This window comes from Zea mays, chromosome 1, assembly GCF_902167145.1.
Source record: "Zea mays cultivar B73 chromosome 1, Zm-B73-REFERENCE-NAM-5.0, whole genome shotgun sequence".
NCBI lineage: Eukaryota > Viridiplantae > Streptophyta > Magnoliopsida > Poales > Poaceae > Zea > Zea mays.
In genome coordinates, this window is record NC_050096.1 from 69,107,595 (window position 1) to 69,133,364 (window position 25,770).

Sequence of the window (25,770 nt, forward strand, 5' to 3'; positions counted from 1 at the left end):
TGCGAAATGGATGCATCAGATTTAAAATGTGCACATGAGCACCGTACCCCTTTGAGCACCAGATACGTTCCCTTATGTAAAATACATTTTATGGTATAGTGCAAAATAAAATTAACGAGCGAACAACCGACTCAATTGAACAACGGGCCCCAGCAACAGCCCACGCCGCACCAGCGGGCACAGCCGACGCGACAATACCAGCGCCCGCCTGAAGATTCGTGCCGCCGCGCAGCCTCCCCGCCCATCGACGCCATCGCCGTCACCCTCCATCTCACCACGCCTAGCTAGGGCAGCCCTCCCCCTTCCCGTACACCGACCCGACACCACCAACCTTCCCATCCCCTCCCCCACACCCCCGCCGCCGCCTCCTCGTCGGCCGGCGGCGAGGGCGCGACGCCTCATACCCGCCTCTTCCGGTCCTCCGGGGGGCCCGCCCCGCGCGTGAGAGCCCCCTCGCAACGGGCTTCGCCTACGAGCTCGTGGGTTAGGGTTTCATGCGCCTCGCCGGCCGCCGATGTCGCACCCCGGAAAGTTTGTCTCCGTCAACCTCAACCGATCCTACGGCCAGTCCGCTCCCTCATCACACCATGGCGGCGGCGGCCGTCCCTCCCGCCCTGCCGGCGCCGGTTCCTCAGCCGGCGGCGGTATGGTGGTGCTCTCTCGTCCGCGCGGAGCCTCCTCCCTTGCCAAGCCGCAAGCGCCCAAGCTCTCCGTCCCGCCGCCTCTCAATCTACCGTCGCTCCGCAAGGAGCACGAGAGATTTGACGGCTCGGCGGCCGCTGCGGGGGGCGGGGTCGCCTCGGCCCCGCCTCGATCCGGCGGGCCTGCTGCTGGCTGGACCAAGCCCGCCTCGGCGTCCGAGAAGCCTCCCGGCTCCGCAGCGCTTCCTGGCGGCGTCCCCAGGCCACCGTCATATGGGTTTGCGGAGAAAGCCGGCGTCTTGCGTGGGGAGGACTTCCCGTCCTTGAAAGCAGCTGTTGCCCCGCCAACACCCCCGCAGCCTGCGCAGCGGCAGAAGGATGCTGATGGGGTCCGGGTCGTCACGCCAGAGGCGCGACCAGGATCTCTTGGGATGCGGCCACAGGTGACAACCTCGCGGACCACTGAGACGCTGGCCTCTGGTGTCAGCTTGGGACCTGGTGGCCGCACTTCCGCTGAGAGGGTGCAGAAGCCTGATCTGGGGCCGCTTCCGATGGTCCGGCTTAGGTATGATTCTGACTGGGCTGATGACGAGCGTGACACAGGGCTGAGCCTTCCAGAGCGGGACAGCAGGGAGAGGGGATTTGGCAGGACTGAGGCCATGCTTCCAGGGCGCGACCTTTATGTATCGATGAGGGATCCCTTCAAAAAGGAGATGTTTGGGAGAGATGTGGCTGCAACAAATAAAGAAGGTGGGCAGGACAGGCTGTGGCGATCTCCCGTGTCAAACCAACACGACAGGGAGCGAACAGATGGTCGACCTTACAGTGGTGGCAGAGGAAGCAGTGGGCAATCATACCGAGAAAACATAGCTGCCAGTGGATCCAAGGATGTGTGGAGTAATGGTAAGGAGCCTCCTATGAGTGCCTATGGACAGAATGGGGTGGAAGCTGCTAGCGAGCGTTACGGCGACAGTTCAAATAATTGGCCTAGGTTGAATTCTTTCCAGAATAATGTTGGTTCCAAAGTGCAGCCCTTTGGTGGTAATAAAGGGCCTTTAAATAATGATCCAGTGGCAAAATTTGGCAGGGAGAAGCGGCTGACTGGTTCCCCTGCAAAGCCTTTAATAGATGATAGTGGTTTTGACAGCATTTCTGCCGTTAACTTGACTGCAATAAAGAAGAAAAAAGAAGCAGCTAAACCAGCTGATTTTCATGACCCAGCAAGGGAGTCGTTTGAGGCAGAGCTTGATAGGATCTTGAGGGTACAGGAGCAGGAGAGACAACGGGTAATGGAAGAACAGGAAAGGGCCAGAGAAGTTGCTCGGAAGCAAGAAGAGGAACAGGAGAGGATGATACGAGAAGAGGAGGAGAGGCAACGGCTGGCGGAGGAGCAGGCAAAGCAGGCAGCTTGGCAAGCTGAGCAAGAGAGGCTAGAAGCTGCTAGAAGGGCTGAAGAGCAGAGAATCGCAAGGGAAGAGGAAAGAAAGAGGATCGCTATGGAGGAGGAGCGGCGCAGGGAGGCAGCACATCAGAAGCTCTTAGAATTGGAGGCAAGAATTGCTAAAAGGGAAGCAAAAACAAACATTGACAGCACAAGAGCTGTCAATGATGAATTTATTCCTGGAGATGTCAAGGACAGAGACCTGTCACACTCTGCTAACTTTGGTGACAGAAAGGATATTGACAAAATGAATGAGCGCATCAATACCTCAACACCATTGGAATCCTCTAGTATTAACAGGTTCAGTGAGACAGTTCCAAGGGTGCGCACTCTTACAGATGGACGCCCTTCATTTATTGATAGAGAAACTGCACACTATAGTTCAAGGCCTGCATTTCCAGAACAAGAGAATGTGCATCATAGGCCACAGCATGACCCTTTTGCTTCAAAGAGGGGAAATTTCCCCAAGAAGGATCTTAATGATGGATTTGGGAGTGTTTCGGTTAGGCAATCTTCAACAGGCCGAACAACTGATTCTTCATGGGCACTTGAAGATTTCCATCATGAAAAGGTTCCACGATGGGATGCGCCTAGGGAGATTGACCGTTTCAGCAAACAATCTGAATTTGATAATGAGTTTTTTAACAGCGACAGGTTTGGAGATACAGCTTGGCTGCCTAGTAGTTCTCATGGAAGCCTCAATGCTCAACAAGGAGATAGGATGTTTCAGAGTCCTGATGTTAATGAATTGTCTTCTTTTACCAGACCACGCTACTCTATGAGGCAACCACGTGTTCCCCCACCCCCAATTGTGACCTCTGTGCACAGAAGTTCAATTGGTGCTTCAGCACAACGTTTCAATTCATCTTTTGTGGATGGTGGGAACAGAGAGTGTTCTGGTAGAGATGATGTGCAGATTATGCAGGGTCAGTACGGAAGTGTATACCAAGAGGCATCTCGCCAGCATGGGATACGATCTGACCACATTTCTGTCAATGAGCAACAAATTGTGGACAGAAAAAGCCCTGTATTGGGTTCACAATCTTCTCTTTCTGTTTCAAGCCCTCCTAGCTCACCTCCACATGTTTCACATGATGAGATGGACGTATCTGGTGATTCTCCTGTGTTACCGACTTCTGCTGATGGTGAACATACGGCGCTCTCTGACAACCATCATGCAGCTCTGACTGTAGATGCAGACAATACAAGCAGAATTGCTGCCTCAGGAGTGCCCCACTTGGAGGAGGATGAATGGTCAAGTGTAAACAATGATGATAGGCGAAAACAGGATGAATATGATGAAGACAATGATAGCTACCAGGAAGATGAAATGAATGAAGCTGATGATGAGAACATAGACTTGGATGATGAGTTCTTAGAGGGGCAGGATACACCCGTAGAACTGGAACCAGTTATACTTGGGTTTGATGAGGGCGTGCAGGTTGAAATTCCACCGAATAGTCAACTTGAATTAGCTTCTGTGAGGAGCACGGAAAGGACAGTTGGAGTACATCTAAACTCAGGAGTTGCAGAGCAAGAGAATGTCAGTGGTTCAGTTGTCCATTCTGATCCTGTTACTGAAGCAGAGAAAGCACTGCAGGCATTGACTCTTGATGGTGTAAATGGCCTGACAGAAGACAGTAATGGGGAGCCATCCAATAGCTCAAGGACACCTGCTTCAAGTTCCCAGTTACCTCAGGCATCTTCTGTGGGTCCTATTTTTTCGTCAGCTTCAACAGTAGTTGGGCAGAATGAAGTACCTGTCAGCCTCCAGTTTGGTTTGTTTACAGGTCCTCCTCTAATACCAACTCCGGTTCCAGCCATTCAAATTGGTTCCATACAGATGCCAATCCATCTCCACAATCAGTTTAACCCATCCCTGCCTCATATGCACCCTTCAACAACCCCTTTGTATCAATTTGGCCAGTTGAGGTATGTACGTCCTATCGCTCCGAGTGTTCGATCGCTGCCTTCTCAGGCCACCCGCCCTGCACATTCTTCCATATCAGCTCAACATACATTGAATCAGAATGTGTCCAGTGTTCTACCTGAGCTAATGGATGGAGGTACAAACCAGAACATCCCAGCTCAGGCAAGCTCATCCACCTTTATCAACAAATCAGCAGCACCTACAACCAAGGTTCCCCTTGGCATGGACAATTCAAATTCCCAGTATCTCAATGCTCCTGCAAACAATCAGATGGCTGGTGTGGACGGATTTAGTAGTCAAGTGGACAGAGAGTTTGCTGAGGGTACAACTCCAAGTGGGAGGAATCAAGGTCTCTCTTTGAAGAGGAATTACAGGCCTACGTCCAACAATGTAGAATCTTCTCAATATGGTTTGGAGGGGAGAGCCATGGGTGATCCAAAGGCTCTTGGTGTTGTCTCTGATAGAAGGGGGAGGAGATATGGATATGCTGTTAAAGACATTAACATGAGATCTACTGGCTCAATTGTTGAGCCTTCTCATAAGGATTCCAAAGGAGGATTCCAGAGAAGGGCTCGTAGGAATGTAAGACGAACTGAGTTTAGAGTTCGGGAAAACATCGAGAAGAATCAAAATGAAACTTCTGAATCATTTTGCCATGGTGAACAAGATGAGATAACAAGCTCCAATGGAACAAGAGATATTCCAGCGAGAAATACTAATAGAAGGGAACTTGATATGAGCAAGGCATCTAGGATAAATGGAGCAAGTGATCAGAGTCTCTCGTTTAGAAGTACACACAATGTCCCTTATGAGAGATCTCATGGTGGGAACAAGAAGTCTAGAACGGGTGCTGTTCCTGATGGAGATACTACCTCATTGCAAGCTGGAGCTGTCCGTGTTGTGAAGCAGCAAGGCATTGAGGTCCCTGTTGATGCAGATGGCTTCATTGAAGTAAGATCCAAAAGGCAGATCATGAGTGTCAGGAGAGAGCAGAGGGAGAAAGAAAACAGATCCAAAATAAGGATGGCAAAGGTGCCAATCTGTCATGTTTGATTTGCTTAAACTTTTATCTTTTTTTTGCCTTATTTCAATTAATTAATGCTTTTATGTTGGTTGTATCAGGCTCCCCGCAAACAGCATAGTATTTCCCTACAAAGCTCAGTTGGTCCTAGTGTGAATAAGCGAGCAGCTCCTTCTAGTGGAGAAGTTACAAAGAAAGTTTCTTCTGGTTCCGCCATCACAGTAGAAGGAAGAATTGTTGACTATGCTGAATCTTCAATTCCATTGATGGGTGATACAGCCTCCATGAACCTCATAGGGCCACCCTCAACCAATGCAGAAACTCATACAAACTGCTTTGCCAATCAGTATGTAGATTAATTATGCTTAAGTTCTTGAATCAATTAAGGCTATGCTCGAGGGTCACTCACAACTGCTTTTACAGGCCTATCCAGATCCAGGCATCCTCTGACTTGGTCACCTCGAGTCCTGCAAAGCTTGTGAGTGGCTTATCTGATGGCGACAATAAAGGGCCATCTATTAGTACTCCATTTAACATGGTTTCCTGGGATAATTCACAAATAAACCAACAGGTAGATTGCTTTTTTTTTTCTCAAGTTTGTTTGTGTTCCAATGGCAGCAAACCTATATTCTGTTATCGTTGCATCCATATTTTTCATTCTTGATCTTTGGTTGTAGATTTTTTCTTGTGAGAATGAATTCCACATATATTCACTCCCAATCCATCCTGCTGTATGTACATATTACATGGGCTACAGTGCCGCTGTGAATTGGGGGGGCAGGGGTTTGGGTTTTTTTACCTGTGCTCGTGAGAAGGTCTTCTTAATACAGCACTCGGGGACTGTCTTAACCCCTGCAGGTCGAGCATTTACATTTTTTTTCATGGATGCAAACCAGATAACCTCGCTATCCAACAAATTATGCAAAGTTAAACAGTTATTATGCCTACTGTACTTGCATAATTGATAATTCGATTGCTGTTTTCTTCTGAATTTGTACAAATTATTAATCCGAACACCAGAAGAGGAATTAGACAGCAATATTGTTATTGTGGGTACATTTGGTTGCCTGGCTGAGTATTGTACAGCCTGGTTCATCAGAAGTCAGGGATTGCTGGGTCAGGCTTCCTTGGGATCTGAGCTAGCGAGCTTTTTGCTTGCTTCTGCAGGCGAGCAAATTCGTCTTGCCTGTGCTGGCAAGGTAAGCTTGCTTAGACTAGCGAGGTGAGGCTGTGTTTGCTTGGGAACCAACCTTGCCCGTGACAAACAACATAAGACTACAATGCTAGATAACCATATTTCAACATATTACATGGGAACTGTATCACGATAGTGTCTTTTTTGTTGTTTTATGTTTTTTTTTTCTAAACATAAGCTTGTCGTAGCTGACTTCCGTTTTAAGATTCGTTTACAACGGATTAAGCATAACAAGGTCACTAGAACAAAGTGGTGGAAGCTTAAAGGGGATGTGGCCCAAACTTTCAAGGAGAGAGTTATCGAGGAGGGCCCTTGGGCAGAAGAGGGAGACACAAATATCATGTGGAGGAAGATGGCGACATGCATCCGAAAGATAGCTTCAGAAGAGTTTGGGTTGAGTCAAGGAAACAGAAGGGAAGTTAAAGACACTTGGTGGTGGAACGAAGATGTCCAAAAGGCTATCAAGGAGAAGAAAGATTGCTACAAACGCTTACATCATGACAAGTGTGCAGACAACATAGAGAAGTACAGGATAGCGAAGAAGTCTGCAAAGCGAGCGGTTAGTAGAGCCCAGGGTCAAGCCTATGACAACCTTTATCAACGGTTGGACACAAAGCAGGAAGAAAATGATATCTATATGATGGCCAAGATTCGTGAAAGGAAGACAAGGGATGTCAACCAAGTCAAATGCATCAAGGATGAAGCAAACCAACTATTAGTGAAGAATGAAGAGATCAAGAACAGATGGAAGGAGTACTTCAACAAATTGTTCAATGGAGGGAATGAGAGTTCTACAATAGAATTGGACGAACCATTCGATGACAATAACAGGGGTTTTGTACGAAGGATACAAGAATATGAAGTTAAGGAGGCGCTAAAAAGGATGAAGGTAGGAAAGGCGATGGGCCCTGATGGTATCCCTATCGAGGTATGGAGATGCCTTGGAGACATAGCGATAGTATGGCTGACTAAGCTTTTCAACACCATCATTCGGACAAACAGAATGCCCGACGAGTGGCGGCGGAGTACGTTAGTACCAATCTTCAAGAACAAAGGAGATGTTCAAAGATGTACTAATTACCGTGGAATTAAGCTCATGAGCCATACAATGAAGCTATGGGAGAGAGTCATTGAACACCGCCTGCGAAAGATGACGAGCGTGACCCAAAATCAGTTTGGTTTCATGCCTGGGAGATCAACTATGGAGGCCATTTTCTTACTCAGACAACTTATGGAGAGATTCAGAGAACAAAAGAAAGACCTGCATATGGTCTTCATAGACTTGGAGAAGGCTTATGACAAAGTACCTAGGAGTGTAATGTGGTGGGCCTTAGAAAAACACAAAGTAGCAACAAAGTACATTAATCTTATCAAAGATATGTACACTAATGTTGTGACAAGTGTCCGAACAAGTGATGGAGACACCGATGACTTTCCAATTAACATAGGACTACATCAAGGGTCGGCTTTGAGCCCTTATCTTTTTGCTTTGGTGATAGATGAGGTCACAAGGGACATACAAGGAGATATACCGTGGTGTATGCTTTTGTCGATGATGTGGTACTTATTGAGGAGAGTAGGAGTGGTGTTTCGCAAAAGTTGGAATTGTGGAGGCAGACGCTGGAAGCAAAAGGTTTTAGGCTTATTAGGTCTAAAACAGAGTATATGAAGTGTGATTTCAGTGCCATGGGGTATGAGGATGGCGATGTTAGTCTTGATGGGCAAGTGGTACCCAAGAAAGACACTTTTCGTTACTTAGGATCAATGCTTCAGAAGGAGGGAGACATCGATGAGGATGTCAGTCATAGAATTAAAGCTGGATGGTTGAAGTGGCGACAAGCTGCGGGTGTCTTATGCGACCCCCGGGTGCCACACAAACTAAAAGGCAAATTCTACAAGACAGCAATCCGGCCGGCTATGTTGTATGGAGCAGAATGTTGGCCCACTAAAAGACGACATGTCCAACAACTAAGTGTGGCAGAGATGCGTATGTTGCGCTGGATATGTGGCCACACAAGGAGAGATCGAGTCCGGAATGATGATATACGAGAGAGAGTAGGAGTGGCGCCAATTGAGGAGAAGCTTATGCAACATCGTTTGAGATGGTTTGGACATATCCAATGAAGATCTGAAGAGGCACCAGTGCATATCGGAATAATTAGGCGTCCCGAGAATGTGAAGAGAGGTAGAGGTCGACCAACCTTGACGTGGACAGAGGCTGTGAAGAGGGACCTGAAGGAGTGGAATATTGATAAAAAGCTCGCCGTGGATAGGAAGGGGTGGAAGTGTGCAATTCACGTGCTAGAACCCTGATTTGTAGTTTCGCTTTTCCTCCTTAATCGTTTGACCTTTTCTTGTGCCCCTTTAGATCTTGCTGGTTCTTGTGGGTTTTATCTCTTTTTATGTGTTTCCCCGTTTCGTCGTTTTTCAGTTCTCTTTTGCCTTTGTCTCCCTTTTCTTTTCTTTGGGGGTTGAGCTCTGCGGTTTTCATACGGGGTTTCATCTCTAGCCTACCCCAACGTGCTTGGGACAAAAAGGCTTTGTTGTTGTTATATGTTTTTTTCTAAAATCTAAAAAGAAATAAAATGTTGATGAAAATTCTTGAAATCCTGCACCAAGAGTGAGCACAGAACAAAGTTTTTTGCTAGAGATGAACCCAACAAGGGCTGCCCCTGAAGTATATAAAAGTAAGACAAGTATGAGTAATAGCAATGTAGTGATAGTAAGGAGATCGATAAATTAGGTTATGGTTTGTCCACATGAAGTGCGACATGTGCTCCTATTGAGAAATTGCAGTTTCAAGTAGTTATCTAGGTAAAAGATCGACAATCATAAACTAAACATGACCTTTTTAAATGCTCATGTTGCTGTGTTGGTAGCATGCAGTTTAAGTAGTTCTTATTGTACATTCTAATGAGTGTCCCTACCTTCAAATTATTGTACTTATTTATACATTCATTTTCTATTGAATGCAATTGTACATTTTATTTGGATTTTCAGGAAGAAACTTTTTAGTCCCTCACATCTAGCCACTGAAATATGGTTTTTATCTTAATCCTCTAGTCTTCATATATATATTTATTTATTTGCAACTTATTCACATGTAGGTCATGCCATTAACTCAAACTCAACTTGAAGAAGCTATGGGACCAGCTAAATTTGAACAGCAGGCTGGGCCTGGCTTTTCGTTGGAGTCCAACAATGCTTTGTCTCCCACAGTAATCACAGAAAAGGTGTTGCCTTCATCTGCTAGTCCTATTAACTCCCTTCTGGCTGGAGAGAAGATTCAATTTGGTAAGCTGCACTTTTCATCAGTATTATACGATGTTTATTGTGACTTGACTTACAATGAATAACAATATTGACCAGGGGCAGTAACGTCACCAACCATGCTACCCCCAGTCAGCCGAACTGTTTCAAGTGGTCTTGGAGCTCCAGGTTCATCTAGGCCTGATATGAAGATCGATCGAGGCTTGCCTAGCGATAACAGTGGTCCTGATAAGGCAAATTCCAAGGAATTATGTCCGAGTACCGAGGATGCGGAAGCAGAGGCTGAAGCAGCTGCTTCTGCTGTGGCTGTGGCAGCTATTAGCACTGATGAGGGATCTCCAGCTGATGCAACTACTGCATCGGCTCCAGACAAGAGCTTTACAAGCAAGGATCTCAGTGGGTTAACATCAGGAGGTATGATCTTTGCATTGTCAACTACTTTAATTAAGACATTGCTATATGATTATGTAGCTATATTTATTGTGTTATGGACAAAACTGAAGCAGGGGCAAGAACAGGTCAAGCTGGTCAATCATCCACAGAAGAGCCACTCGCAGTTGCTCTTCCTGCAGACTTATCGGTTGATACTCCATCCATGTCCTTGTGGCCTCCTATAGCCAGTCCACAAGCATCAGGGCCAATGCTTTCTCAGTTTCATGGTGCACAGCCATCCCACTTTTCCTGCTTTGATATGAACTCGATGTTAGGAGGGCACATTTTTGCATTTGGCCCAAGTGACGAATCTGCTGGTTCTCAAGGTCAGCACCCTCAAAGAAGCAATGCATTGCCTTCAGCACCATTGGGAGCTTGGCCACAGTGTCATTCTGGGGTAGACTCTTTCTACCGCCCTCCAACTGGGTACGCTGGTCCTTTCATCACTCCGGGAGGAATCCCAGGCGTGCAAGCCCCCCCACATATGGTGGTCTATAACCACTTCGCCCCAGTAGGTCAATTTGGTCAGATGGGACTTGGTTTTATGGGAGCCACTTATATCCCTGGTGACAAGCAGCCTGACTGGAAGCAAAGTCAAGGGCCACCTATTGTTGGTGTAAGCCAGAGTGATCCAAACAGCCAAAATATGGTGTCTGGTCAAGTAAACGCTCCTAGTGTTCCTGCTCCAGTTCCACATCTACGCCCAACTTCTATCATGCCAATCCCGTCTCCATTGACCATGTTCGACATTGCTCCTTTCCAGGTATGCATTTTAATTGTTGTAGATACATGCCAAGACAGTTAGATTGCAAGTGAAAAAAAATAGTGTAATTAACTCTTGCATTTTTATGCTAATACAACGCTTTCTTCATTTGTTTGCTATTTTTCCAGACATCTACAGACATACAGATGCAAACGTGCTGGCCACATATGCCTGTACCTCCTCTACACTCAGTTCCATTATCAGTTGCACTTAAGCAGCATCCAGTAGAGGGTACAGCCACACAACAGTTTGTTCATAACGTGCCAATAGACAAGTCTGGTACAAATAACCGATTTCAGGAGTCCTCTGCTTCTGCTGGGCCATCAGACGGCAACAAAACCTTCCCAAATGCAGCCGTTTCTCAGTACAGGGATGAGTTAGGTCTTGTCGAACAGCCAGCCTCAACCAGCTCAAGCTCCCAAACTGTTCAGCCTTCGTTTGGCCAGGCGGGCTTGATCAGCAATGAAGTCCCAACCAGTGCCAAAGCCATGGTTAGGGTGACCCCATCCAAAGTCAACCCTGGAATTGCAGCAGGGGCGGCTGGCAGCACGAACGCCCCCCAGGTCACCAGCATACCTTCCAAGACCCATCAGTCCTCGTCATCATCATCAGACCCGCAATACCAGCATCTGGTTAACAATCAGGATCGCCGTGCCCGTGCGACTCAGAAGGCTGGTACTGGTAACGAGTGGCAGCGACGATCAGGGTACCAGGGTAGGAATCAAGGTTCTGGTTCCGACAGGAGTTCAGGCACTGGTAGGATGAAGCAGATCTACGTTGCGAAGCCCTCTGCAACAAGTGGCCATGCCTCGTCAGGCTAGAGAGTGGTGGTGCTGACTTCACTGAGCCTGCTCCACGCTGGTACACAGCTCAGAGCATCCTTGGCATCAGACACATGTGAAACATATTTTCGCTCCATGTCTGTCTATTCTGGTTTGTTTTGGTGATTGTGGCATGGTGCTGGTTGTGTATGTTTTTGGTTCATTTTGTTGCATAGAAGAAAATAGAGTGTGCTGTTGCACTGCAAAAAGACATTCGAAGCGATACCATATCATGCATGATAAATTTTGCAGCCGATGGAATCGGCTGCCCGTGTAAGTCACTGGTGTGATGTAAGGATTACTATTGTTTATTGTTACTATTTGTTGGCTGGCTCAACGTCTGGACAGGCGAGGAAATGTAACGTGGGGGGGTATGTTAATAAATGCCTCATATGCTACTTTGTCGGAACACATGCATCCCTATCCTGTTTTCTCAATTTATGTTAGTACTGCAAAATAGGATTCCTTAAATCTTGATGCGAGAATCAAAGGGTTTGTTTGGTATTTGTTGGGATGAACGCGGAACCAGACCATAATCTAGGGCACCAACAACAAAATGTTCTGCTCAACAATAAAACCCTAATTTTAGATTATAGACTAGTGTAGACTTTATGTTGGAAAAACAAACTTTTGAAACTATATCTTATCTCTACTAATCCTTAAGACGATAGTGTAGACTTGGCATAACCATGCCCCCGCCTCCATCTCCACCGTCCGATTGCGATGCCATCCTCGCTCGCGCCTAGCGCCGGATCCGCCCCCGCATGCCTCATCTGTCATCCATCCTCGCTCCCGCCACCGCCCTCGCCATGCGCGCAGCCGCCTCCATCCAACAACCATGCGGGATCCTCGCTCGCGCATAGCGGCCAACAACCATGTGCGTCGCCTACGACAACGTCGGATCCGACCTTCCTATGTACCTGCTCGCCACGGAGATCATCGGCTACGGCGGCCACGACTTCGCCTTTGCTCCCTACGGGGCCTATCGGAGGGCGCTGCGCAAGCTGAGGCAGCTCGCGCCCATCGGGGACAGCGAGACCATGTCCCTCGCCAGGGAGATCCGCCGCCGTTCATGTGGCGCCCGCGGCGAGCCAGCAGCAGCAGTCAACCTCGGCAGCCTGCTGGTCTCCTGTGCTAACTACATCACTGGGCTGGCGACCTTCGGAGACCGCTTCAGCAACGAGCACAAGGCGAAATTCCTGTCAGCGATGGCGGTCGTGCTGAGCAGCGGCTCTGGTTTCTGCGTCTCTGACCTCTTCCCGTCGATGCGGTTCCTGGACATCGCCACTGGGATGCGACGCCGCCTGCAGGTGGCGCATGAGCAGCTCGACCAGGTGCTGGACCAGATCATCGAGGCGTGAGAGGCGAGGCAGAAGGTCAAGGATGCTGAGGTGGCGGAAGACGACGATATTCTGAGCACCATGCTTAGAATCAAAGATGAGGAGGAGTTCAACTTCCCGTTCAACATCACACACATCAAGGCAGTCATCATTGTAAGACTGTCTCCAGCAGCATCCCCTAAATTCCGTCCCCTAAAGGAATATTCTCTGTCCTTTACAGAACACTCTAAAAGATTCTGCCCTCTATATATTCTCAGTCTCCAGCAGCGTTTCCTAAATTCCGTCTCCTAAAGCTACACTGTTAACAGATTCCCTTTTTCCATTTCTTTTTCAGTTTTCTTTGTTTTCTTCCCAATTCGCGCTATACAAATGATGTGCAAAAAAGTGTATTTATTAATTTTTTTAATTAATTATTTCGAATTGTCAACATTATGTACCATTGGCTGTTATGTTGTGTGCAATTATTGTCGATAAAACGTCGCATAGTATTTTATCGGTACGAAAAAATGTTTTCAAATTGACAAGATTCTACCGTAAGCCACAACTCTTCTTCGAGAAGCCATCGACTAGCTTCCTCTGCACGACACGCGGATGGCTTGTCTCCGAAGCCTACTTCTTTTATAAATAGCGAGTGAGGCTTGCATACTTCACTCAACCTTCCCTGTACAAACTCGACAACAATGAACCCCTACTTAGAATCGAATTTTCTTGTTAGGTTGATGGAAGAAATGGAAGAGGAAGAAGAAGAGTTGGATTTAGCGAGGCACATGCTCAATAGGAGGCGGCATGCACGCAACGAGCGTCGTCATGGTGGTTCGATTCCAGGGCGTGTTCGGATTCATCGTGATCACATGAGCGGCGATGCAAGAATCCGAGCGGACTACTTTGGAGCGCAACCTGTGTACACGAATGCTCAATTTCGTAGGAGGTATTTGAAATGCCCACATTCATTTTGCCCAGTACATAACTTCATGACTCTTAGTATGACACATTAATTTTATGGTAGGTTCTGTATACGTCGCCATGTGTTTGAGCGCCTCGTTCATGTTGTGCAACAAGTGGATCCATACTTTATTCAGCGCCTAAACTGTGCGGGTGAGATTGGTCTTTCTGCTCTACAGAAAGTTGTTGCGGCTGTTCGAATCCTTGCTTACGGTATTCCGGCTGATGCCGTCGACGAATACGTACGCATTGGTGAGTCCACGACTCATGAGGCATTGAAACACTTTTGCACGGCCATCCAAACCGTGTTTGGTTCGTACTATCTCCGTGCACCCAATGCGGAAGATATCGCACGCCTCCTCTAAGTTGGCGAGTCACGTGGGTTTCCTGGTATGCTTGGTAGTGTTGATTGCATGCATTGGGAGTGGCGTAACTGCCCAAGTTCATGGAAGGGCATGTTTACAGGGCGCGGTAAACATCCTACCATAATCTTGGAAGCTGTTGCGTCGTATGACCTTTGGATATGGCATGCATATTTTGGACTGCCAGGTAGCTGCAACGACATAAACGTTCTCCACCGTTCAAACCTTTTCGAAAGGCATCTGAGCGGTGACACACCTCCTATTTCATTCACTGTGAATGGTCACACGTACAATATGGGATATTACCTAGCAGACGGGATATACCCTGACTGGCCCGCATTTGTAAAGACAATCCGTAATCCCTACGACGTTAGAACGCAACACTTTGCCACAATTCAAGAGTCTGCTCGAAAATATATTGAACGAGCTTTCGGTGTACTCCAGAAACGATGGGGTGTGGTACGTGGCCCTGCTTACGGTTGGAGTCCTGAACACATTGGGGACATAATGAAAACTTGCATAATATTGCACAACATGATAGTAGAAGACGAAGGTCCATTGGCGTTGAACACAACTTTTGAAAACATCAGAGTGGTGGCTGACACAAGTCAAGGTTCAATGGAAGAGCGCAACGAGTTCGTCAATCAAAGGTACAACCAACTGAAAGACCGCAACAAATATACTCAGCTTCAGGTAGATCTTATCCACCATCACTGGGCGCGTCTTGGATCAGGAGTTGCATAGGAGGCAATCAACAGAGTCGTGTCATTTCTGTTATGTGTCATGTTTCTTAGTTTATCTTGTTTTACTGTCCGTCGTACTGTCTCCTGTCTTAGTGTCTCATGTAACTACTCCTTCAATTCAATAACATGAACTAGTGTTGTCATGCATGCACATATGTGTAAAAATGTTGAAACAAAAAGTACATCATTCTCACAGTTATTCAAAACAAATAGTTCAAAACAAATAGTAAAAACATTCTGGTACAAACCATGACAAATAGTTCAAAACAAATAGTTGAAACAAGTACTAAAAACATTCTGGTACAAACCAGATTTCGGTCTGATGACAACAACCTCACACAAAGAAGTCCGAGTACGCCTCATTCAGAAATGATAAACAAACAAATTGATAAACTGATCATCACTGGGTCGATGAGGTTGACCCAGTAACCCTAGCCAATATCTCTTGTTGCTTGGCTTCATAGTACTTGCGGAGAAGAGGGTTACATTTACTGAGATCCATGCTTAAGATCATGATCTCCTCTTCCTTGTCCTCCTTTAGTTTCTGCCTTTCTGCCTTTTCAGCCTTAATTTCTCTAGGTTCAACTTCTTTTCTAGGAGCAGTTTTTGCCTCTCGTTTTTGTTCATTGACTCCAACTTCTTTTCCTCAGTTGTAACAACTCTTTTGTACACAGAAAGGCGCTCCAAAGAAAGATCTCCCATCCGTGTCATGAACTCAGAATCTGATGAAGACGTGTCCATAGATTTAGTTCGCTTTGCCTTTTCCTTCGAAGAATCTCGACCTAGTGGCCTCTTCGATGTGAAGCTAGTTGGTACAGATTCTTCTGCATCCACATCGACAGTGTTAGAATGGGTGGGATTAGCGTTGCCATGCTGATTTTGTTGACCCATGTGGTTGTCCATCCATTTTGGTTGGTCCTTAAGTATGGCCCAACAATGTAAAAAGTGGAAAGGCTTCTTCTCAATAGCTGCAAACCTAGAGGCTGCAAGTGATGTCTGGGAGATAAAAACTGGTTAGAGCAGGAACATATTTGTAAATACCTATAATACTTATGTAATAATGTTACATAGTAAAGATGTACCTTGTCTACGTCAGTGAGTCCACTAGGATTCTGTCGGAGGACTGTCATCATGTAACCAGCAAAAGTGGAACACTGTGTTTTGATAGTATCCCATCTACTCATCAAAGATTTTGTGGACCTTTTAGGCAATGTTCCTCGTCTTGAGTTGTATGCTTCAGTAATTCGACTCCAAAATCCTTGACGTTTCTGCCCTGTGTTAATAATGGGATCACAACTGACAGCAAGCCAAGCATGGCAAACCCTAGTGTCCTCATCAGCAGTGAAGTTTGTTAGCTTTGTTCTTTGAGTAGGCTTTTTAGGTGTAGCTGGTGTCCTTGAGCCCTCGACGTGGCCATCAACTGGAAATTCAGAATGTTGAGTTCCCATAGGCTGCTCATCAATCTGGCTAAGGAAGCTTCCATATTGAGACATCACCTGGTTCCAATCACTTCCCATTCTATGCAACATAGGCAGATGAAACATGATATAAATGAACAGAACAATTGGTAATGAAGTAACACAAACAAACTGCAACATAACTGAAAAATAATTGTACTAGCTGAAATGGTTTCAGTTTACAAAGACCAGAACATTGAAAACCCACAAAAGCATGATCATACTAAAAGCATCTAGGCCCCTGGTTGGTTTTAATGATTAATGACAATGTAATGTTATATGTGACTAACATGTGTTTTGCAGAGACATATGGTAAGTTAGGTCGCATTACAGGTAGAAGTACTACAACGGTGAAAACAATCCCGGAGATAAGAACTCGAAGCGACGGCTAAAACGACGAAACAAAAGGTGAAGGACTACGGAGTCCGAGTGTCAAGGAGATGTGGACACTCGTGATTTAGTTAGGTCTTTTATTCTCTTTTAGCCGTACTATAAAGAGGGGTTGTCGATGAGTAGTTTGACCAAGAGAGTTCTAGTGTAGTGTTGGTGCACATTCACACTCACACATAGTGCTAGGTGGCACTCTAGAACATACACTCAAGTTAGAACGGAAACTGATTTGAAAAACAGCATATAAAAGAAAATAGGGTTTCTGGCTGTGGGGCACCAGACTGTCCGGTGTGCACCGGACTATCCGGTGCACCATCTGCCAGGTGGGGCCAAGCTGGCCCTAGCGAAGAGTTTTCCCCCTAAGAAACCCGAGAGCGCCAGTTTCAGAAATGAATTTTAGTGGCGCACCGGACAGTGCACCGGACTGTCCTGTGTGCCATCAGCCCAACGACTAGCTGTCAGAACTAGCCGTTAGAGTCGACCGTTGGCGCACCGGTGGCGCACTGGATTGTCCGGTGCGCTCATGCGTAGAAAAGTGGTGGTAACGGCTAGTTGGTGGGTGAAAGTCGCCTAGAGGGGGGTGAATATGGCGAATCTGAAATTTATAAACTTAAGCACAACTACAAGATGGGTTAGCGTTAGAAATATGAACGAGTCCGAGAGAGAGGGTGAAAAACAAATCGCAAGCAAATAAAGATTGAGACACAAGGATTTGTTTTACCGAGGTTCGGTTCTTGCAAACCTACTCCCCGTTGAGGTGGTCACAAAGAGCGGATCTCTTTCAACCCTTTCCCTCTCTCAAACGGTCACTTAGACCGAGTGAGCTTCTCTTCTCAATCAAACAGGACACAAAGTCCCCGCAAGGACCACCACACAATTGGTGTCTCTTGCCTCGGTTACAATGGAGTTGATCACAAGAAAGAATGAAAAAAGAAGCAATCCAAGCGCAAGAGCTCAAATGAACACAAGTCACTCTCTCACTAGTCACTATTTGATTTGGAATGAACTATGGACTTGGGAGAGGATTTGATCTCTTTGGTGTGTCTTGTATTGAATGCTATAGCTCTTGTAAGGTGTAGGAAGTTGGAAAACTTGGATGCAATGAATGGTGGAGTGGTTGGGGTATTTATAGCCCCAACCACCAAAAGTGGCCGTTGGGAAGCTGTCTGTCGCATGGCGCACCGGACAGTCCGGTGCGCCAGCCACGTCAGCCGGTCGTTGGGTTCTGACCGTTGGAGCTCTGACTGGTGGGGCCTCTGGGCTATCCGGTGGTGCACCGGACAGGTCCTGTAGACTGTCCGGTGCCCCTTCTGCGCGTGCTCTGACTCTGGCACGCACTGTAGCTCATTTAATGCGGTTGCAGTCGACCGTTGGCGCGAAGTAGCCGTTGCTCCGCTGGCACACCGGACAGTCCGGTGTGACATCGGACACTGTTCGGTGCTTCACCGGACGGTCCGGTGAATTATAGCGGAGCGGCCTCTCATTTTCCCGAAGGTAGCGAGTTTAGCGTCAAGTTCCCTGGTGCACCGGACACTGTTCGGTGATGCACCGGACACTATCTGGTGGCACACCGGACAGTCCGGTGCGCCAGACCAGGGTGCCTTTAGGATGTCTTTAGCTCTCTTTGTTTGAACCCATCTTTGGTCTTTTTATTGGCTTGTTGTGAACCTTTGGCACCTGTAAAACTCATAATCTAGAGCAAACTAGTTAGTCCAATTATTTGTGTTGGGCAATTCAACCACCAAAATCATTTAGGAAAAAGGTGTAAGCCTAATTCCCTTTCAATCTCCCTTTTTTTTGGTGATTGATGCCAACACAAACCAAAGTAAATATAGAAGTGCATAATTGAACTAGTTTGCATAATGTAAGTGCAAAGGTTACTTGGAATGAAACCAATATATTCTCATAAGATGCATGTGGATTGATTTCTTTTTCATTTTCAACATTTTGGACCACGCTTGCACCACATGTTTTGTTTTTGCAAATTCTTTTCAAAGTTCTTTTGCAAATAGTCAAGGAACAAATGAGTAAGATTTTGAGAAGCATTTTCAAGATTTGAAATTTTCTCTCCCTGTTTCAAATGCTTTTTCCTTTGACTAAACAAAACTCCCCCCCTCAATCAAATTCCCCTCTTAGTGTTCAAGAGGGTTTTAGATATTAGTTTTGAAAGGGGTTGTACCAATTTGAAATTCTAATAAGATACCGATTGAAAAATCATCAATTGAAAAATCTTTTCTTAACTCAAATTTTTGAAAATTGGTGGTGGTGCGGTCTTTTTGCTTTGGGCTAATACTTTCTCCCCCTTTGGCATGAATCGCCAAAAAAGGATACTTGAGTGAAATATAAGCCCTTATTACTAATTTCTCCCCCTTTGGCGATCAAAATATGAGTGAAGATTATACCAAAGTTGGAGAGCGGCGTGGAGCGACGGCGAAGGGTGAGTAATTTGATGGAGTGGAGTGGAAGCCTTTGTCTTCGCCGAAGACTCCAATTTTCTTTCAATCTATGACTTAGCATAGTATGCACTTGAAAACACATTAGTCATAGCACATGAAAGAGATATGATCAAAGGTATAGAAATGAGCTATGTGTGCAAAACATCAAAAGAAATTCCTAGAATCAAGAATATTTAGCTCATGCCTAAGTTTGGTAAATGTTTGTTCATCTAATGGCTTGGTAAAGATATCGGCTAATTGTTCTTTGGTGTTAATATATGCAATCTCGATATCCCCTTTTGTTGGTGATCCCTTAAGAAATGATACCGAATGGCTATGTGTTTAGTGCGGCTATGTTCAACGGGATTATCCGCCATGCGGATTGCACTCTCATTATCACATAGAAGAGGAACTTTGGTTAATTTGTAACCATAGTCCCTAAGGGTTTGCCTCATCCAAAGTAATTGTGCGCAACAATGGCCTGTGGCAATATACTTGGCTTCGGCAGTAGAAAGAGCTACGGAATTTTGCTTCTTTGAAGTCCAAGACACCAGAGACCTTCCCAAGAACTGGCATGTCCTCGATGTGCTCTTTCTATTAATTTTACACCCCGCCCAATCGGCATCCGAATAACCAATTAAGTCAAATGTGGATCCCTGAGGGTACCAAAGCCCAAACTTAGGAGTATAAACTAAATATCTCAAGATTCGTTTTACGGCCCTAAGGTGAGCTTCCTTAGGATCGGCTTGGAATCTTGCACACATGCATACGGAAAGCATAATGTCCGGTCGAGATGCACATAAATAAAGTAAAGAACCTATCATCGACCGGTATACCTTTTGATCTATGGATTTACCTCCCTTGTCGAGGTCGAGGTGCCCATTGGTTCCCATGGGTGTCTTGATGGGCTTGGCATCCTTCATCCCAAACTTGTTTAAAATGTCTTGAATATACTTCGTTTGGCTAATGAAGGTGCCCTATTGGAGTTGCTTCACTTGAAATCCTAAGAAGTACTTCAACTCTCCCATCATAGACATCTCGAATTTTTGTGTCATGATCCTACTAAATTCCTCACATGTAGATTCGTTAGTAGACCCAAATATAATATCATCAACATAAATTTGGCATACAAACAAATCATTTGCAAGTGTTTTAGTAAATAAAGTAGGATCGGCTTTTCCGACTTTGAAGCCATTAGTGATAAGGAAATCTCTTAGGCATTCATACCATGCTCTTGGGGCTTGCTTGAGCCCATAAAGCGCCTTAGAGAGTTTATACACATGATTAGGATATTTACTATCTTCAAAGCCGGGAGGTTGCTCAACATAGACCTCCTCCTTGATTGGTCCATTGAGGAAGGCACTTTTCACGTCCATTTGATAAAGCTTGAAGCCATGGTAAGTAGCATAGGCAAGTAAAATGCGAATTGATTCTAGCCTAGCTACGGGTGCATAGGTTTCACCGAAATCCAAACCTTCGACTTATGAATATCCCTTGGCCACAAGTCGGGCTTTGTTCCTTGTCACCACACCATGCTCATCTTGCTTGTTGCGGAAGACCCAGTTGGTTCCTACAACATTTTGGTTAGGACATGGAACTAAATGCCATACCTCATTCCTTGTGAAGTTGTTGAGCTCCTCTTGCATTGCCACCACCCAATCCGAATCTTGAAGTGCTTCCTCTACCTTGTGTGGCTCAATAGAGGAAACAAAGGAGTAATGTTCACAAAAATGAGCAACACGAGATCTAGTAGTTACCCCCTTTTGAATATCGCCGAGGATGGTGTTCACGGGGTGATCTCGTTGGATTGCTTGGTGGACTCTTGGGTGTGGCGGTCTTGGAACTTGTTCATCTTCCTCATCTTGATCATGGGCATCTCCCCCTTGATCATTGCTCTCCTCTTGAGGTGACTTAACTTCTTGATCTTCTCCTTCATCATCTTGAGCTTCATCCTCATCTTGAGCTGGTGGAGATGCTTGCATGGAGGAAGATGGTTGATCTTGTGCTTGTGGAGGTTCTTCGGATTCCTTAGGACACACATCCCCAATGGACATGTTCCTTAGCACGACGCACGGAGCCTTTTCATCATCTAGCTCATCAAGATCAACTTGCTCTACTTGAGAGCCGTTAGTCTCATCAAACATAATGTCACAAGAAACTTCAACTAGTCCAGAGGACTTGTTAAAGACTCTATATGCCCTTGTGTTTGAATCATATCCTAGTAAAAAGCCTTCTACAGCCTTAGGAGCAAATTTGGATTTTCTACCTCTTTTAACAAGAATAAAGCATTTGCTACCAAAGACTCTAAAATATGAAACATTGGGCTTTTTACCGGTTAGGAGTTCGTATGATGTCTTCTTGAGGATTCGGTGTAGATACAACCGATTGATGGCGTAGCACGCGGTGTTGACCGCCTCCGCCCAAAACCGATCCGAAGTCTTGTACTCATCAAGCATGGTCCTTGCCATGTCCAGTAGAGTTCTATTCTTCCTCTGCACTACACCATTTTGTTGTGGCGTGTAGGGAGAAGAGAACTCATGCTTGATGCCCTCCTCCTCAAGGAAGCCTTCGATTTGTGAATTCTTGAACTCCGTCCCGTTGTCGCTTCTTATTTTCTTGATCCTTAAGCCGAACTCGTTTTGAGCCCGTCTCAAGAATCTCTTTAAGGTTTCTTGGGTATGAGATTTTTCCTGCAAAAAGAACACCCAAGTGAAGCGAGAATAGTCATCCATAATAACTAGACAGTACTTACTCCCGCCGATGCTTATGTAAGCAATCGGGCCGAAAAGATCCATGTGTAGGAGCTCGAGTGACCTGTCAGTCGTCATGATGTTCTTGTGTGGATGATGAACACCAACTTGCTTCCCTGCTTGACATGCGCTACAAATCCTGTCTTTCTCAAAATGAACATTTGTTAGTCCCAAAATGTGTTCTTCCTTTAGAAGCTTGTGAAGATTCTTCATTCCAACATGTGGTAGTCGGGGATGCCAGAGCCATCCCATGTTAGTCTTAGCAATTAGGCAAGTGTCGAGTTCAGCTCTATCAAAATCTACTAAGTATAGCTGACCCTCTAACACTCCCTTAAATGCTATTGAATCATCACTTCTTCTAAAGACAATAACACCTACATCCGTAAAAAGACAGTTGTAGCCCATTTTACACAATTGTGAAACTGAAAGCAAGTTATAATCTAAAGAATCTACAAGAAAAACATTTGAAATGGAATGGTCAGGTGATATAGCAATTTTACCCAATCCTTTGACCAAACCTTGATTTCCATCCCCGAATGTGATAACTCGTTGGGGATCTTGGTTTTTCTCATAGGAGGAGAACATCGTTTTCTCCCCTGTCATGTGGTTTGTGCACCCGCTGTCGATGATCCAACTTGAGCCCCCGGATGCATAAACCTACAAAACAAATTTAGTTCTTGATTTTAGGTACCCAAACGGTTTTGGGTCCTTTGACATTAGATACAAGAACTTTGGGTACCCAAACACAAGTCTTTGATCCCTTGTGTTTGTCCCCAACATACTTGGCAACTACCTTGCCGGATTTGTTAGTCAAAACATAAGATGCATCAAAAGCTTTAAATGAAATGTTGGAATCATTTGATGCAATAGGAGTTTTCTTCTTAGGCAATTTTGCACGGGTTGATTGCCTAGAGCTAGATGTCTCACCCTTATACATAAAAGCATGATTAGGGCCAGAGTTAGACTTCCTAGAGTGAATTCTCCTAATCTTGTGCTCGAGATAACCGTCAGGGTATAAAATGTAACCCTCGTTATCCTGAGGCATGGGAGCCTTGCCCTTAACAAAGTTAGACAATCTTTTAGGAGGGGCATTAAGTTTGACATTTTCTCCCTGTTGGAAGCCAATGCCATCCTTGATGTCAGAGCGTCTCCCATTATAAAGCATACTTGTAGCAAATTTAAATTTTTCATTTTCCAAGTCATGCTCATTAATTTTGGCATTAAGTTGAGCTATGTGATCATTTTGTTTCTTAATTAAAGCTAGGCGATCATGAATAGCATCAACATTAATGTCTCTACATCTAGTGCAAATGGAAACATGTTCAATGGTAGATGTAGAGGGTTTGCAAGATTTTAGTTCAACAATCTTAGCATGTAAAATGTCATTTTCACTTCTAAGATTGGAAATTGCAACATTGCAAACATCTAAGTCTTTAGCCTTAGCATTTAATTTTTCATTATCATTTCTAAGGCTAGCAAGAGAGATATTCAATTCTTCAATCTTAGCAAGTAAACGAACATTATCATCTATAAGATTGGGAATTGAAACATCACGAACATCTGAATCAACCTTAGCAATTATTTTAGCATTCTCATTTCAAAGGTTGGTAATAGTTTTTCACATTTTTCTACTTCTAGAGCGTAAGCATTTTTAACCTTAACATGCTTCGTATTTTCCTTAATTAGGAAGTCCTCTTGGGTGTCCAAGAGTTCATCCTTCTTATGAATAGCACTAATCAATTCATTTAATTTTTCTTTTTGTTGCATGTTTAGGTTGGCAAAAAGGGTACGCAAATTATCCTCCTCATCACTAGAATTATCTTCCTCACTAGAGGATGCATATTTAGTGGAGGATCTTGATTTTACCTTCTTCCTTTTGCCGTCCTTTGCCATGAGGCACTTGTGGCCGACGTTGGGGAAGAGGAGGCCCTTGGTGATGACGATGTTGGCGGCGTCCTCGTCGTCGGAGGAGTCGGTGGAGCTCTCATCGGAGTCCCACTCGCGTCACACATGGGCATCGCCGCCCTTCTTCTTGTAGTATCTCTTCTTTTCTCTCCTCTTTCCCTTCTTGTCGTTATCCCTGTCACTGTCACTTGATAAAGAACATTTTGCAATAAAGTGACCGGACTTACCACACTTGTAACACACTTTCTTGGAGCGGGATTTGTAGTCCTCCCCCTCCTTTGCTTGAGGATTTGGCGGAAGCTCTTGATGATGAGCGCCATTTCCTTGTTGTCGAGCTTGGAGGCGTCGATGGGGAGTCTACTTGATGTAGACTCTTCTTTCTTCTCCTCCGTTGCCTTGAATGCGACTGGTTGTGCTTCGGGCGTGGAGGGGCCATCTTGCTCGATGATTTTCTTTGAGCCTTTGATCATCAATTCAAAGCTCACAAATTTTCCTATTACTTCCTCGGGAGACATTAGTGTGTATCTAGGATCACCACATATTAATTGTACTTGCGTAGGGTTAAGAAAAACGAGTGATCTAAGAATAACCTTGACCATTTCATGGTCATCCCATTTTTTGCTCCCGAGGTTGCGCACTTGGTTCACCAAGGTCTTGAGCCGGTTGTACATCTCTTGTGGCTCCTCCCCTTGGCGAAGCCGGAAGCGACCGAGCTCCCCCTCGATCGTTTCCCGCTTGGTGATCTTGGTCACCTCGTCTCCTTCGTGCGCGCTTGTCGGGTACCATAATTAGGGTACCCCCAACACTCCTAAACTCGGCTAGTAATCACCATCAGCACAAACTGCAGAGACTGATGGGCACAATTCAGGTCAAGGCTTCGTCTACTCAAGGGACGCGATCTCGCCTCGCCCGAGCCCAGCCTCGGGCGGGAACTGTAGTCCCAGGCGAATTCATGCCTCGCCCGAGGGCCTCCTCAAGCAACGGGCGCACCCTCGACTCGCCCAAAGCCTAGCTCGGGCAGGCTTCGTTGTGAAGCAACCTTGGCCAAATCACCTCACCAATCGACCATATCGCAGGCGCATTCAATGCAAGGATCGCCTGGCGCCTTATCCTGACACGCGTGCCTCAATCGGCAAGGTCGAAGTGACCGTAGTCACTTCGCCCTCCCACTAACTGATCTGACAGGAAAACAGCGCCGCTCGCCCCTCTCCGACTGCTGTGCCACCCACCAGGGTGAGGCTGACAGCAGCTGAGTCCAGCCTCAGGCGCAACAGGAAGCTCTGCCTTGCCCGACCTTGGGCCCCGGCCTCAGGAGGAGGTCTCCGCCTCGCCCGACCCCAGGGCTCGGCCCCCGCCTCGGCCTCAGAAGGTGGTCTCCGCCTCGCTCGACCCCAGGGCCCGGCCTCAACCTCGACCTCGGAAGGTGGTCTCCACCTCGCCCGACCCCAGGGCTCGGCCCCCGCCTCGGCCTCGGAAGGTGGTCTCCGCCTCGCCCGACCCCAGGGCCTGGCCTCAACCTCGACCTCGGAAGGTGGTCTCCGCCTCGCCCGACCCCAGGGCTCGGCCTCAACCTCGACCTCTAGAGGAATCGCATCCTCGCCCGACCCCAGCCTCGGCCTCAGGAGGAGTCTCCGCCTCGCCCGACCTTGGGCTCGGACTGACCACGCCGCAGGGGGTACATCATTACCCTATCCCTAGCTAGCTCAGGCTACGGGGGAACAAGACCGGTGTCCCATCCAGGCTCGCCCCGGTAACAAGTAATGATGGCTCCCCACGTGCGACCATGATGACGGCGGTTCTCAGCCTCCTAAGGAAGCAAGGAGACGTCAGCAAGGTCCCAGCAGCCCCGACAGCTGTGCTTCTACAGGGCTCAAGCGCTCCTCTGACGGCCACGACACCACGTGCATAGAGCTCTAGCACCTCTCCGACTGC

At 46.3% G+C, this 25,770-nt stretch overlaps 1 protein-coding gene and 1 pseudogene across 2 annotated transcripts; both read left to right on the forward strand.

The window, feature by feature from the left end:
• Positions 1-169: 169 nt before the first annotated feature.
• On the forward strand, positions 170-11,925 carry LOC100274068 (uncharacterized). 2 transcript variants are annotated; one of them, XM_008669959.4, is made up of 7 exons: positions 170-5,044; positions 5,135-5,379; positions 5,457-5,604; positions 9,336-9,522; positions 9,604-9,912; positions 10,005-10,693; positions 10,822-11,925. In XM_008669959.4, exons 1-7 carry the CDS (start codon positions 515-517, stop codon positions 11,512-11,514), a joined length of 6,801 nt encoding a protein of 2,266 aa, XP_008668181.1. In that variant the 5' UTR covers positions 170-514; the 3' UTR covers positions 11,515-11,925. The 2 variants fall into 2 exon arrangements, with proteins under 2 accessions (XP_008668181.1, NP_001335596.1); NM_001348667.1 differs by having other exon boundaries at positions 205-5,044; positions 9,598-9,912; positions 10,822-11,789.
• A 464-nt stretch (positions 11,926-12,389) lies between these two features.
• The window catches only part of LOC103644705 (9-beta-pimara-7,15-diene oxidase-like), a 51,038-nt pseudogene continuing 37,657 nt past the window's right edge, over positions 12,390-25,770 (forward strand).